The 14184-nt window shown below is 56.9% G+C and overlaps 1 protein-coding gene across 1 annotated transcript; it reads right to left on the bottom strand.

The window, feature by feature from the left end:
* Positions 1-11736: 11736 nt before the first annotated feature.
* Positions 11737-13649, bottom strand: LOC136522748 (GDSL esterase/lipase At1g74460-like). Its single transcript, XM_066516558.1, has 2 exons — positions 13099-13649; positions 11737-12706 (listed from the first exon to the last, which is right to left on the bottom strand). The coding sequence occupies exons 1-2, from the start codon at positions 13462-13464 to the stop codon at positions 12008-12010; spliced, it is 1065 nt and encodes a 354-aa protein (XP_066372655.1). The 5' UTR covers positions 13465-13649; the 3' UTR covers positions 11737-12007.
* Positions 13650-14184: the final 535 nt, after the last annotated feature.

Genomic DNA, 14184 nt, shown 5'->3' with positions numbered 1-14184 from the left:
GAGGCCCCGCCAGCCGAGCCCGAGGCCATGGCGATTGACGCAGAGCCTCCCAAGGTCGACCAAGGAACGGACTGGCGAGTCCCTTTCCTTGATCGCCTCGTTCGAGGAGAGCTTCCTGTGGATAGAACCGAGGCCCGGCGGCTTGCGCGATGAGCCAAGACTTACGTCCTCTACAATGGCGAGTTGTATAGGCGTAGCCCATCGGGTATTCTCCAACGATGCATCACCACCGAGGCTGGCCACTCCCTACTTTGGGACTTGCACGCGGGAGTCTGCGGGCACCACGTGGCGCCTCGGGCGCTCGTGGGTAATGCCTTCCGCCAAGGTTTCTATTGGCCAACGGCGGTGGCCGACGCCACGAAGCTAGTACGCTCCTGTGAGGGATGCCAGTACTACGCTCGACAGACGCACCTTCCGGCCCAAGCCCTCCAAACCATCCCCATCACATGGCCATTCGCTGTGTGGGGGCTGGACATGGTTGGGCCTCTGCAGAAGGCACCCAGGGGCTATACCCATCTACTGGTAGCCATCGACAAATTCTCCAAATGGATCGAGGCTCGTCCGATCACTCAGATCAAATCCGAGCAACCGGTGCTGTTCTTTACGGACATCATCCACAGGTTCGGGGTTCCTAACACCATCATCACTGATAATGGGACACAATTCACCGGTCGCAAGTTCCTAATGTTCTGTGACGACCACCACATCTGGGTGGCCTGGTCGGCCATAGGACACCCAAGGACGAATGGCCAAGTAGAGCGTGCCAACGGCATGATCCTACAAGGCCTTAAGCCAAGAATATTCAACCGGTTGAAGAAGTTTGGCAAGAAATGGCTTGACAAACTCCCATCAGTCATCTGGTGCCAACGAAACACCCCGAGCCGAGCCACAGGATTCACACCGTTCTTCCTGGTCTATGGAGCAGAGGCCATCCTCCCCACTGACTTAGAATACGGTTCCCCGAGGCTACAGGCGTACAACGAGCAAAGCAACCGCACCGCCCACGAAGACGCCCTCGACCAACTGGAGGAAGCCCGAGACGTCACGCTGCTACACTCAGCCAGGTACCAGCAAGCCCTACGATGCTACCAAGCCCGGCGCGTCCAAAGCCAAGACCTGAAGGTGGGCGACCTGGTGCTGAGACTGAGGCAGAGCAACAAGGGCCGCCACAAGCTGACCCCACCCTGGGAAGGGCCGTACATCGTCGCTCAAGTGCTGAAGCCCGGGACCTACAAGTTAGCCAACGAGAAGGGCGAAATCTTCACCAACGCTTGGAACATAGAACAGCTACGTCGTTTCTACCCTTAAATTTCCAAACGTCATTTACATTGTTTCTCGAAATACAATAAAGAAGCGTTCTTAGTTGTTATAATCTTTCGAGGAACCCCCTTATAGACAAGTCGATTGTATAGAACCTAAGGACAGTACGATCGTCTCAAAGGCGAAAAGGCCGGCCGAGCCGTGAGAACGGCCTACGCCTCCGGGCTACGGCAGCTCCCTCACCACCTTTTCACCCAAAGGACAACATAGGCTCCGAGGAAGTTCTGTATAGAGAGCTTGTCTATCAATAGGGGCTCGACGTCACAAAGCGCTATAAGGGAGACTCGGCTCTGCCTCTGCAAAGCTGAGCCTCCCTCGGGGGCTAAAAAGGGGGAACCCCCTAAGTCCCGAACACCGTTTGTTAATGGTCTTTCAAAAAATTTCTACGCCAAACTCTCTCGCACTCCGACGGGACCTTCACAAGAAACCCAAAGACCAAAAGCTTGTCTCGAGGCCAAAGGGCCGGTCGAGTCATGAGAACGGCCTACGCCTCTGGGCTACGGCAGCTCCCTCACCACCCTTCGCCGAAGGACGGCTTAGGTTCCGAGGGATTTCTTTGCGGGTTCCCAAGATCGAGACAGAGGGCACAGGCTCGGAAGTAGAACAGAAAACGGTTAAAAGACCCACGTACGCAAATACTTTAAAGGCCTCGACGGCCACAAAACGTCACGATACGGCAACTAACTCAATCTGGTTACATGGCCCCTTTTGGCCCAGGACAAAGCTCAAGGATCGGCGGCCGGCGTGGGAGGGACCACCTCTTCTTCAAATAGACCAGCCAGTGCTGTGCCAGGTGCCTCGGCCGCCTCCAACAGCTTCACGACCTCTGCATCAGCTTCCTCGTCATCTTCTGGCAACACGTAGCCATCACTGACAGCCTCAAGGTTGATAGCATAGTGCGAGGAGACGATGGCCAGGGCGCGCTTGACGCCCATGTGCAACGCCCCTCGGAGCCTCTCATGGACGCGGCCGCTCAATGCAATCAGGCGGCTCCCAAGGGAGCTGGCCGATTGGACTCCCTCGACGTCCAGGGCCTCGCAGGCGGTACGGACTGCGCTGCGCAGCGCCTCGTGCTCCCGGACCTCAACATCTAGCGCCGCTTGCCCTGCGACAGAGGCCTCAGCCGCCTAGGAGGCCTCTTTCTCCAGATCTACGTCGCACCGAGGGGTCAGGAGTCAAACGCGAACCAGAACAAAAAGAACAAGGAGCACGGTTCGGCGGAACTTACCCTCGGCCTTGGTCTTCCAGTCTAAGGCCTCGACCCGAGAGGCCTCGGCCGCCTTGGTAGCCTCGGCCAAGGCAACTTTCGTCAGCTGATGCTCGCTCTGCTCCGCACCCAGCTGCCCAGCTATGGCCTTGGCAGAGGCCATCGCTTCTTGGGCCCGAGACCTGGAGGCATCTCGCTCCTCCTCTAGTTCCATGATCTTCGCTACCAGAGGGGCAGACTGCTCTTTAGCCGTGGCCAACTCGGCCTGAATGTCAGCACAACGAAGGCAGAGGTCCTCCACTTCCGTACTCCGCACCGACAAAAGCCCCTGAGCATCGGCGAGCAGGCCCTTCTGCCACCAGAGCTGGTCCCAGATATCCCTCTCCCTTCGTAGGAATACCGATTTCCCAAGGGATTGGGTCTCGAGCTCCTAAAGAGGCAAAACAAAAAACGCACATCAAACATTGCGAGGGGGCTCGGAGAGAAAACAACACGGCACGGGAGAGGAAAGTACTTACCTGGGTGACACCGGGCAAGTCCCCTCCCATAATAGTCATCGCTGTCTGCAGCGACCGCACTGCTAGTTGGCGGTACTACTCGAGGGTGTCCCACCGCCCCCCCTCTGCGATATCTTCAAGGGCGAACACAGGCTCCCCCTCGGGATCAGCCTGGTTCCGCCAGAAAACACACGGGAAGTTCCACCCACGGGGCTCGGGCCGTAGCCGGGCAAGGGCCGAACTCCCCTCGGTGGGATCTGGGACTGGCTGCTCCGCGGTACTGGCCGCCTCGACGTCCGCCGCCTCCTTCCCTTGGGAGGAATCATCAGATGAGATTGTTTGAACTAGGGGCGGCGCCAAAACTTGCTCCGTCTCCACCTCCATCGCCTCGGCCTCGACGGATCTAGGGGCTCTGGCCTCTGCCATCTCTACCTCGGTGGCCCCGGCGTCCACCGCCCTGACTTCGGAGGTCTTGGGGGCTCTGGCCTCACCCTCAATGGCCTCAGCAATGGTGGACGCCCTAGCCTCCTTCGCCCCAAGACTCACGACATCGCGAGGCGTGGGCTCCTCCTCCTCCACTCGCTCCGCAGCCGCCTCGGCACCCTTTTCCTGGGCAACCGCCTCCTCTAAAACGGCCCCGTTCGACGCTGCGCCACGCTGCACGCCAGCCTATGCCTCCGCTGCCTGATGGGCGGAGGAGCTAACGTTCACCTTGAGCGCCTTACGGGGCGCCAAGGCAGGATCTTCCACCAGATGCTTCTGGCTAGAAGCAAAGACACTCCCAAGGTCAGCATGCGAACGGGGATGCAGCCGCTTCGACACTGCCAGCCTCCTCTGCAACAGCGGCGGTGGTGGCAGCAGCGCGGCCTCGGTGTCCACCGGTGCCAGCTGGCCTCCGCCGAACCCCGGCACCTCCTCAACCCTTCGCGGAGACAATGGGGTCACCCCCATCGTCGCTCGCTCCACCTCCACCATCGAACCCATCGGGCTGACGGCACGCTCCTCTGACACCCGCGCCTCGGGCGTGTCGGCCTTGGCCCTGGGACAGGCCGCCACCGGCCCTGGGACACCTCCTCCTCCTAGGAGCGTCAGGCTCCTTGTCGGCGCCCCAGGCACCATCTCCCTAATGTCGGGGAGGTGTTCCAGGTAGGCCGTCCCCACCTCGCGCCCGCCGCCGTCGCCCGAAGAATCCGACATTGACGACGAGGGAGACGGCTCCAATGGGAGACCGTCGAGCTTCTGATGCCGGCGTTGGGCGTCCAGCTTTTCGCGCGCGAGGAGCTTCTTCGTGCGCTTCGCCTCCTTGGCATCTTTCTTCTTCTTCTCCTCCTCGGCGCGCGCCCTATTCACGGCTCGCAGCCGGGCGTCCTCGGGAACGGGCGGCGAGGAGTCTCGCACGTCTCTTATCCCCTATGGGAACGACGAAGTAAGACAACAGACAAAAAAGGTGGAAAACAAGAAGGCCGCGAAAGCGTCGGCAACATCCAACTCACCAGTGAAATGTACCCCCACGACGGGCGCATCGGGAACGGCATCAAATCGTCGATCTTCGGCTTCCCGTCTACCGCCTCTCTCACCCGACGCAGGGTCTCGTCATCGGTAAGGGCGAAGGCGGACATCTTGATACCGGCAATCAGGTCGCTCGGGGTCTTCTCGAACAGCCGCCGCCGCCGGGCCATCAGCGGCAACACCCTCCGTCGGTGAAAGGCCGCCACGACCACGGCCGCCGAAAGGCCGCGGTCATGCAGCTTCCCCAAGGCCCGCAAGAGCGGCTCCAGCCTAGGCTGATCAACCTTGATAACGCCGTATCCCCATTTCTCTGGTTGACTCTCTACAACCCGCCTGATATAAGGAGGAAGTCCTCCGTCGTCATTGCGGAGGTAGAACCAGCCGTCGTACCAACGACGGTTGGACGATGACAGCTGGGCCGGGATGTAGAGGGACTGCCGATCTTGGCGCATGTGAAGGGTGCAGCCACTGGCCCTCTGCACCTTCCGAGCCCCCCTTGTTCCCCCCAGCTTGGTGGTGAACGTCGCTCAGAACAAGTGGAGCCACAACTCCCAGTGGGGAGCGATCCCCAAGTACCCCTCACAGACGGCGACGAAGATGGCCGCCTGCGCGATGGAGTTGGGGCTGAAATTGTGAAGCTCCACGCCATAGTAGTGCGGGAGCGCCCGCATGAACTTATCCACCGGTGACCCGAGGCCTCACTCGTGGAAGACGACGAAGCTCACCACGTAGCCGTCGCGCGGCCTCGGCTCCGACTCGTTCCCCGGAGCAATCCACTCCAGCTCGTCAGGGTCGGTGATCGGGCGAAGAAGACCGGCCTCCACGAGCGACTGCAGCTTCTCCTCGGTAACGTTAGACCGCTCCTAGGGATCCACCGGGAGGATGACGGGACCACCAGCCATTGCACGGTGGAGGTCGCTGCTACGGCGGTAATCTCTCTCTCTCTTTCTTTCAGTCTCTCGCTCTCGCCCTTCTCCTCCCCGGCGCTCTATGCTCTCAGCAACGGCACAGAGGCAGCGAAAGCGAATGCGGAAAAGGTAAGAAGGAGGAGGGCGAGGCTCTTTGCGTATTTATGCAGGGACGAGACGAAACCACCGGGCGACGAAATCGGGGAAGTTTCCCCCAAAAAATCCGGCGCGGTTATCCAGATCCGGTCTTACCGCCCACACGCCCACTCCCTCCTCATTAATCGCGCGTGCAGATACGTCCCGTCGGCTGACGCCACGTCGCGTCCAACCACAGCAGCAGCAGGCACCGTTTCGCCTCCCCGAAAAAGCCGCCTCAAAAGACGCGCCTGCCGTTATTAGCCGTAGGGAGAGAAATAACCCCCCCCCCCGATTCCTTTCAGGCAAAGGAATTAGGCACCGAGCCCGCTACGGTCCAAGGGTTCGAAGGCTAGGCCCTTAGGGGTTTCGACAGCCGCCCCAGGGCAACAGAGTCAGGGGCGACTACGGGCGAGCCTATACGAGGCCGAGGCCCAAGCAAGCGAAACGCTTGGGACGCCCTATGTCGTGTCCGAGACCGGTAGGGAGGTCTCCGAATGGGATCCCACCGTAGGGAGGCACCGAGCCACCGAGGCCTAGCGAACGGCCTCGGCACCCACTAGAGAAATCCTCCAATACTCTTGGAGCGTGTCTCCGGACCGCTAGCCGACCCCCAGCGAACGGGGTACGGGCCTCCACTCAGACTTACCCGATAACAGCTCATCGGAAATGCCATCGCTCATGCCCACCGAGGGTAGCGCGGCACATTCCACCCCTCCTTCCGAGCGAAAAGGAAGCGCGAGGGTCGAATAAAAAGTCAGGAGAATCCCCGACGGCCCTCTTGCTCCACGCAGAGGCTAAGGGACTCTTCCTGCAAACCATTGCCGAGGCCCAGCGACTTGGGCTCGCACACGAGGGGACTCGGCAAAACAAACCCTCCTTCCGAGCGAAAAGGAAGCGCGAGGGTCGTTCAAAAAGCCAGAAGATCTCCTGACGGCCCTCTTGCTCCGTGCAGAGGCTAGGGAGCTCCTTCTGCAAAAGACGCCGAGACCCCGCGACCTAGGCTCGCACCCGAGGGGGGCTCGGCAGACAGACCCTCACGCGCGAGGGGCAAACCAAAAGCCAGGGGGACCTCTGACCGCTGTCTCACTCCGTGCGAGAGACTCGGGGGCTCCTCCTGCAACTTTGCCGAGACCTAGCGGCTCAGGCTCGCACACGAGTGGGCTCGGCAAACAGCCCCCCGTCCGAGCAAAAAGGACGTGCGGGGGATGGACAAAAAAGTCAGGAGGACCCCTGACCACCCTCTCGCTCCGTGCGGAGGCTCGGGGGCTCTTCCTGCACCCAAGATAAAGACAAGCGACCCGAGCCCGTTACGGTCCAGGGGTTCGAAGGCTGGGCCCCCAGGGGTTTCGACAGCTGCCCCAGGGCAAAAGAGCCAGGGACGACTACGGGCGAGCCTGTACGAGCGCGCCCTGTGTCGTGTCCAAGACCGGCAGGGAGGTCTCCGAATGGGATCCCACCGTAGGGAGGCACCGAGCCACCGAGGCCCAGCGAACGGCCTCGGCACCCACTAGAGAAACCCACCGGTACTCTTGGAGCGCATCTCCGGACCGCTTGCCGACCCCCAGCGAACGGGGTATGGGCCTCCACTCGGACTTACCCGATAACAGCTCACCGGAAATGCCGTCGCTCGCGCCCACCGAGGGTAGCATGGCATCTTCCACCCCTCCTTCCGAGCGAAAAGGAAGCACGAGGGTCGTACAAAAAGCCGGGGGAACCCCTGACGGCCCTCTCGCTCTAGGCGGAGGCTAAGGGGCTCTTTCCGCAGCATCGTCGAGGCCCTGCGATCCGAACTCGCACCCACGGGCCCAGCAAACACAATGAAAACCCCTCACTCGAGAGAGAAAAAAGCCCCTGAAGAAGTGAAATCACTCCTCCAGGGCCTCGGGGGCTACACCCGGCGGGTCCGCTCGCGCGCACCCTCCGAAACCTCGAGTACAAAACACCATCCCAACAGGAACTATCAAGAGCCAATTCTCGTCAGAACCTCAGGAGGAGTGCCTCCACTCCCCCCAAGGCTCGGGGGCTACTGTCGGATACCGTGAGAAGGGGTACCCTAAGCGAGAACCAAAAAACGACTGCTTAGACTTCGTAAAAGTCGAAACCAGCTAAACACCGCTGGCCTCGGCCGATTCTCCGACTCGCCCGAGGCCCCCTCACCGCTGACCTCAGGCGATCCCCCACCAAAGGCCTCGGCCGACCCCCTCTCATCGCAGGCCTCGGCCGGGCCGCCGACCCTCCGTCTCGCGTGAGGCGGGCTCGGTAGCACTCCGCTGCCTCTTCCTTCACCCGTCCCTCTGACAAAACATCGTGTCACATTAACTTAGCCGACTACTGCCCCTAACATCGGCCGCATGCTCGGCACAGTACAGCGGAATGGCCGACGAGACAGGAGGCAGGACTGGGCAGGGGTTATCCGCCACTGTGCTAACCACTATGCACATGGTTGACGCCCATGCCTCACTGTGCTGCCAACTCCTGCTCCGAGAACAACGCAGCGTGGGGAGCCACGTCTGAGATACTGTGGCCTTGGAATCAGTACCCAGGACCAATAATTCCCTCCAAGGCCTCGGCAGTTTGCTTCAGGGGCTCGGCAGCCTGAGGACCCATGTCCGCCGAGCCCCCCATGATGGCTTGGCCTCGGCATCTGCAGAGCCACAGCTCCCTACGACGTCATCGCACGATGACCAGCACGTCGCCCGCCATGTCCTGCATCAAGCTGTACTGGAGCCCCACGACGCACAAGATCAAGTATGACCGGCGCGTCACTTCTGCACGACAAGGACGGGGCCACTCCATCGACCATACCACAACAGTGGCCGGCTACAGGGCTCGGACACGCCACCCCCATTTATAGAGCGCTATGTATGGACGTCCCTGGTTCTCCCTTAGAGTATAAAAGGGAGGGACCGGGGCCATTTCTAGAGGGAGGAGAGAAAAAAAGACGAACACACCGATAGAACTACACACTTCTACGCTGCTTGAGAACAACGCCTCAAGCAGCCCGCACCACCCTCGCCGAGACCTGGGGCTAGCTCCCTCTCTCACCTAGCTTGTAACCCCCCACTACGAGCACTCCGGTGCAAGGAACAGAAGATCGATCTCTCAGACTGGACGTAGGGCCTCGATTGCCTGAACCAGTATAAACCTTGTGTTTCTTTGCATCACCATCCGGGATTAGGGGCACGCAGCACAAATTCACTCGTTGGTTGAGGGACCCCCGGTTCCAAAACACCGACAACTACGTTGTCCATCTAGTTGGTATGCACATCAACCAAGTTATTACGGGTATATTATTATAAGATAACTAACCATAATATCTAACTACATTTGCTAACTAAATTACCTAACTATCGACCTAAGCAAATAAGTATCTAAGTGTCTAACTATCTCTATAACAAGATATGAGATTTGGAAACTAAACTTACTAACTAGCTAACTAAATCAATAGGTAACTAACTCCCTAATTATGTCTCTAACAATCTAATCTAACTAAATGAGCTACATACATATATTCCTAAGTATATAATTTAACTAAATAAATAAGAATCTAACTTTCAACCTATGTAATTAAATTTGCTAACTAAATTTGCTAAATATTCTAAAAAATATTAGTAACTAAATTATCTAAAGTACATTAACTAATTTAAGTTAAATAAAAAAATTACTAACTAATCTAGGTTACCTGGCTGCTGGCGCACGGCCCAGAGGGGCAGGGGGGCGAAGGCGAACAGAGGGGCAGGGGGACCCTCACCCGGAGCCCAGCCGGCCGGCGGGAGCTCTGGCGAGCGGCCGGCGGGCTGCCCTCGCCGCCGGACAGAGAAGAGGACGGAAGGGGCGACGAGGGTAGCCGGGCTTCGCACGGCGGCGGCCTGCTGCGGCGCTTGGGCGGAAAGGGAGGGGCGCAGGGACCAGACCGGACGGCCGCCGGTGGACTGCTGCCGGCGCAGGAGCTCCGGTCGACGGCGCCGCAGGGAGAGCTACGGTGGCGACGACAAAGCAAGAGGCAGAGATAGGGAGACAGAGCGCGAGAGAGGTGCGGCGGCGGGTTTTGAATCAATGCTCGGCGCCAAGATCTGTGGCGCCGAGGTGTCGCCCACGTGATCAACGAGCTCGGTGCCAAGATCTGTGGCGATGAGGTTGGCGCCAAGATCTGTGACGCCAAACTCGGCGCCAAGATCTGTGGCGCCGAGGTGCCGGACACGTGACCGTCACATAGGATGCCTTGGTGTGCTAGGCCAGGCACCTCGGCGCCAAGATCTGTGGCGCCGAGATATGTTATCTCGGTGTTATGATTTCTGGCGCCGACCCTCAGGGTCAAAGATGAGTTTAAGTCTTCCAAAGGACTAGACGTAAATTTTTTTGAAGAAAAAAAAGATCAGATTGTAAAAAATTAGGCCGGTACCCCTCCGTGCCGTAGCACGCTGGTCGCTAGCTGTCCTTCGTGGGGAGCTAGCTCACGTCAGCTCTGGGGCCTGGTAGTGGTGGACTGGTGGTGTGGCGGGGCTTACTGCGAACCGGCTCCGAAAAAATTCGATCAAAATGGTTTCCATAGAGCAACCGTAGAGGTGTGGACACCTAGCGTCGTGAATTCGTGATAGGTGTTTGTGTAGATGCATCTAACCTATACGAGAGGAGTTGTTTTTTCAACAGTTTCTTCTAAATTTAAGCGGCAACCTCATGCGTTGGATGTATACACATGGACACGTATAGCAAATACACGGTAAATGCTCACGGTTGTTCCATCAGGTTCATGATAAACATGTGCACATTCGACTTATTCGTAACTTTCTATGAACAAAAAAATATACTCACTATATCTCTACAAAATATTAAAGAAACGAAAAAGATCTTTTTTCTTCTGTCTCTCACTCTCCTCCTTGTCCATGCCTAACTCACGGTTCGTCGTCCCTCACTTTTATCCTATGTGCCTTGAGTTTAAAACCGCAAAAATTTTGTTTGTGTCGCACCACTCATTATCTAATATTAAAGAGTAAAATTTCTTTTGTTCCATATGTCACCTCTTCCCCCATTCATTTCTCTCACTCTCACCCTTCACATTTTGAGATTGGAGCTGCAAAATCTTCATTGATGTTGTGCCACTCATCTCTTGACCTGATCAATCAAGCGCGTGCGGGAAAAGTCCCGATTAAATTAAAAAATAGATAATTAGCATTAGCATAAACATCGCGTAACATACTCTATGTCATGCTGCATTGCACAAACGTGTTTGCTAGTATGAATAAAAGTAATATAGCAACATAAAGCTAGTGTTGCAGGCACTTATGGCCACACTCTGACCAGTTGACATAGTGATTACAATCCTATACACATACGGAAACGCTACAAACCAAGCGCCCGGCGCATCCGCTCATCCAACTCCATCCTGTCGTGCCCTCTTCCCCCCACCCCGCCCCGTCTCTCGCTGCGCCGTGCTCCATCCCCTCCCGCACCCCACTCCATCTCGCCGGTCGTGGCCATGGCGTCACCGGGACACCACCAGTAGGAGGTCGTTGCCGGCCTGGACGTCGTCTCCTGCGACCAGCCGAAGACACCACGACAGGAAGGGAGGTCCGACAGTGGAGGTATACGCTCGGCCATTGTTCTCGACGTCCTATCTGAGCTTGTTGGCTACTGCAGTTTCCCACCAGGTAGAGGCCATGGCCGCCGGCGATGCTGTGTTTAAGTGTTTCAGGTGTTTTTAGACATGTTGCAAGCCCATGTTTCAAGTATTTTAGTTATTTCTGAGGTATGTTTCAAGTGTTTGATATGGATGTTACAAAAGTAGATCTGGATGTTGCATATGTTGCAGTGGCTGCACACGTATGTCGTAAGTGTTTGTTCCCAATTTCCCTGTTCGCTTGAACTTCTTACCAGCCATGGTACAGTGTTTTTCTCTCACAACAAATCAGCGAACATGGATGTTTCATCTGTTTTTCAGACGTATGTTGCAAGTGTGTTTATCTTAATGTTGCAGATGTTTGACATATATGTTGCAAGCGTTTTTATCTGGATATTGCGTATGTTTGCAATGATTTTCAAGTGTTTCAGATATATGTTGCAAGTGTTTTAGCTGTTTTTGACATATGTTGCATTTGTTTCATCTAGATGTTACAAAAATAGATCAAGATGTTATACATGTTGCAAGCAAGCAAGGGAAGCAGGCTCAGGCACAGGTGGTCTCACGGCCGCAGGTGGTCCCCACGTGCGTACTGGAAGCGAGGCGGGCGAGGGTGGTCCCCACAGAGCGGCGCGGGCGAGCAGGTGGGCAAGCGGCGGGCAGGTGGGCAGCCGCGGACGGCCGCTGGACGTCCGGACGTAGTAGTTCCCATACATATATAATTCTTCCCTTGCAGTGACTTTGCTTTCTTCAGTTACATTATAGACGCAAAAACCCAGGAACTGTGTTCTACCATGCGTTCGTCCATCGGCTAGCCGGATGTGCCGTTGTTGACGACGGTGATGTTGAGCTTCCTGAGCGTCTCGAGCGCGATGAGCTCGTTGGCCCTGTCCGTGGGGTGGTACTCGTCCCAGAACACGTACTTGCTGCGGTCCTTGCACAGCGTGGACAGCGGCGTGCAGGTGAGCGTCGGCCTGATCCGGCCCAGCGTGCAGCACGGCGCCCGCGAGTTGTTGAACCCGTACATGTAGGGCCGGTCGATGATGTCCTGGAAGTAGTCATACGCCTCGCCGAACCCGAACGTAGCGTTGGGCAGCGACGCCGACAGCCGCTCCAGCAGCGCGGCCGCCTGCGTGTTGAAGCTCCGCGCCAGCTTGTTGGTGGACTCCTGGCACCCGCCGGAGGACGTCAGGTACCGCTGCAGCGGGATGCACCCCATCGGGCCCAGGCCGAAGAAGGTCAGCCGCCGGGCGCCCAGCGCGTGCAGCAGCTTCAGCTGCGCCTCCAGGGTGCTGACCATGTACTTGACGAAGGTGTCGCCGGTGTAGGTCCACGAGTCGGAGTAGACGGGCAGGAGGTAGTTGTTGATGAAGTCGTTGGCGCCCATGGCCACCACGTAGTACCCCTCGCCGAAGAACTTGTCGGCCGCCGCCTTGCCGATCTTGTCGCGCATGAACGCCTGCGTGCCCTGGAACAGCTCGATCTGCTTGTACATCGAGAACCTCTGGATCTGAATGCATGCCATTTCAGGAGAAGCAGCAGAATTAGTTTAGTTACGCCTTATTTAAATTTAGGGTGTTACGTCGGAGGTTACACGGAGAGTCATATTACAGAATTCGTCAGTAAGCGCGAGACGAATTTATTAAGCCCAATTAATTCGTCATTAGCACATGTATTACTGTAGCACCATATTGTCAGATCATAGACTAATTAGACTTAAAAGATTCGTCTTGTAAAGTAATCGCACTCTGTGTAATTAGTTATTTTTTAATCCATATTTAATACTCTATACACGTCACAAACATTTGATGTCATAGGGTGTAAATTTTTGGAGGGAGTACGTTGCTAATACAAGTCCGCTGCTTCATACGTAGTAAGTAGCAACAGTTATGAGTAGCTTACAAAGAGGGACGACGTCTCATTGAGGATGCCGCCGCCGCCGGAGGCGTAGTTGACGCCGTTCTTGAAGATGGTGTCGGCGTCCAGCGACGGGTCCAGGAACGCGGGCGGCCGCGGCAGGCCCATCTCGTCGCCCACGATGTCGGCGACGGTGCGGCCGTTGCAGAACCTGCCGTTGGGCATGCCGCGGCCGAAGTCGATGCCGTACCACGGGAGCGCGGCGCGGGCGAGGCTCTTCTTCAGGTAGTTGTTGTTGCCCACGTCGGACAGTGAGTCGCCGAAGATGAACTGCACCACGTCGCCGCGGCACAGACCCAGGAGCAGCGCCACGGCCAGCGCAGCTGCCAGCGGCTTCCTCGCCCAAGCCATCGATCGTTCAGTTCTTCTTCTCAAACGAAACGCGAGGGCGAGGCTCTCTCTGTCACGAGGAGGTAGGCGGTCGAGAAAGGTGGCCTCTTATTAGCAGCGGACGATTTGCCGGTCAGCCGGTGCTTCTAGTAGTTTGTCAGGTCTTGACTCGATCCGCATGGGCAGGTTTGGAGGTTCGGGATGGTGATCAGTTCTTGAGTTTTGAAGCGTTGTCTTGAGGTTTGGAGGTGGTTTGATGCACCTACCAACCTGGCAAGTAGAGGAGTTGGCCTAACATGAGTGCTCGCTTACTCATTTGGTGGTCTCTATCAGCCCGGCGGCGACTTATTGGCAAGTAGAGAGGACCAAGGCAATTTTGTTCGGATGAATGATAACATGATTACTGCAATAGTGTTATATCATTTTTATAATAGAAATAATGTCTATTGTTGATTAACGTGGTGGCTTACTTGAAATTTCGGAAGCTAAAACATTAACATTTTTTTTAACTAAAAAAGAAGGCTCCAAACTTTGAAAAAAATTACTTTAAGAGAAATCCTAACCAACACTCGGTTGTTAGGCATGCTCTCAACACGCGAATACGGAATACACGATTCCCTCGCAGCCGTGGTGTCGGGGTCACGACACGGCGGAGGCGGAGGCGGCGCTCCTAGCGAGGACGCGTGCGACTGCTGGGCGACGCCGCGTGCTCCTTGCGAGGTCGCAGTGCGGTGGAGGCGG

This window comes from Miscanthus floridulus, chromosome 18 (assembly GCF_019320115.1).
Source record: "Miscanthus floridulus cultivar M001 chromosome 18, ASM1932011v1, whole genome shotgun sequence".
Classification (NCBI taxonomy): Eukaryota; Viridiplantae; Streptophyta; class Magnoliopsida; order Poales; family Poaceae; genus Miscanthus; species Miscanthus floridulus.
The sequence above is the reverse complement of the archived record's forward strand: the minus strand, read 5'-3'. Positions and strand labels throughout refer to the sequence as shown.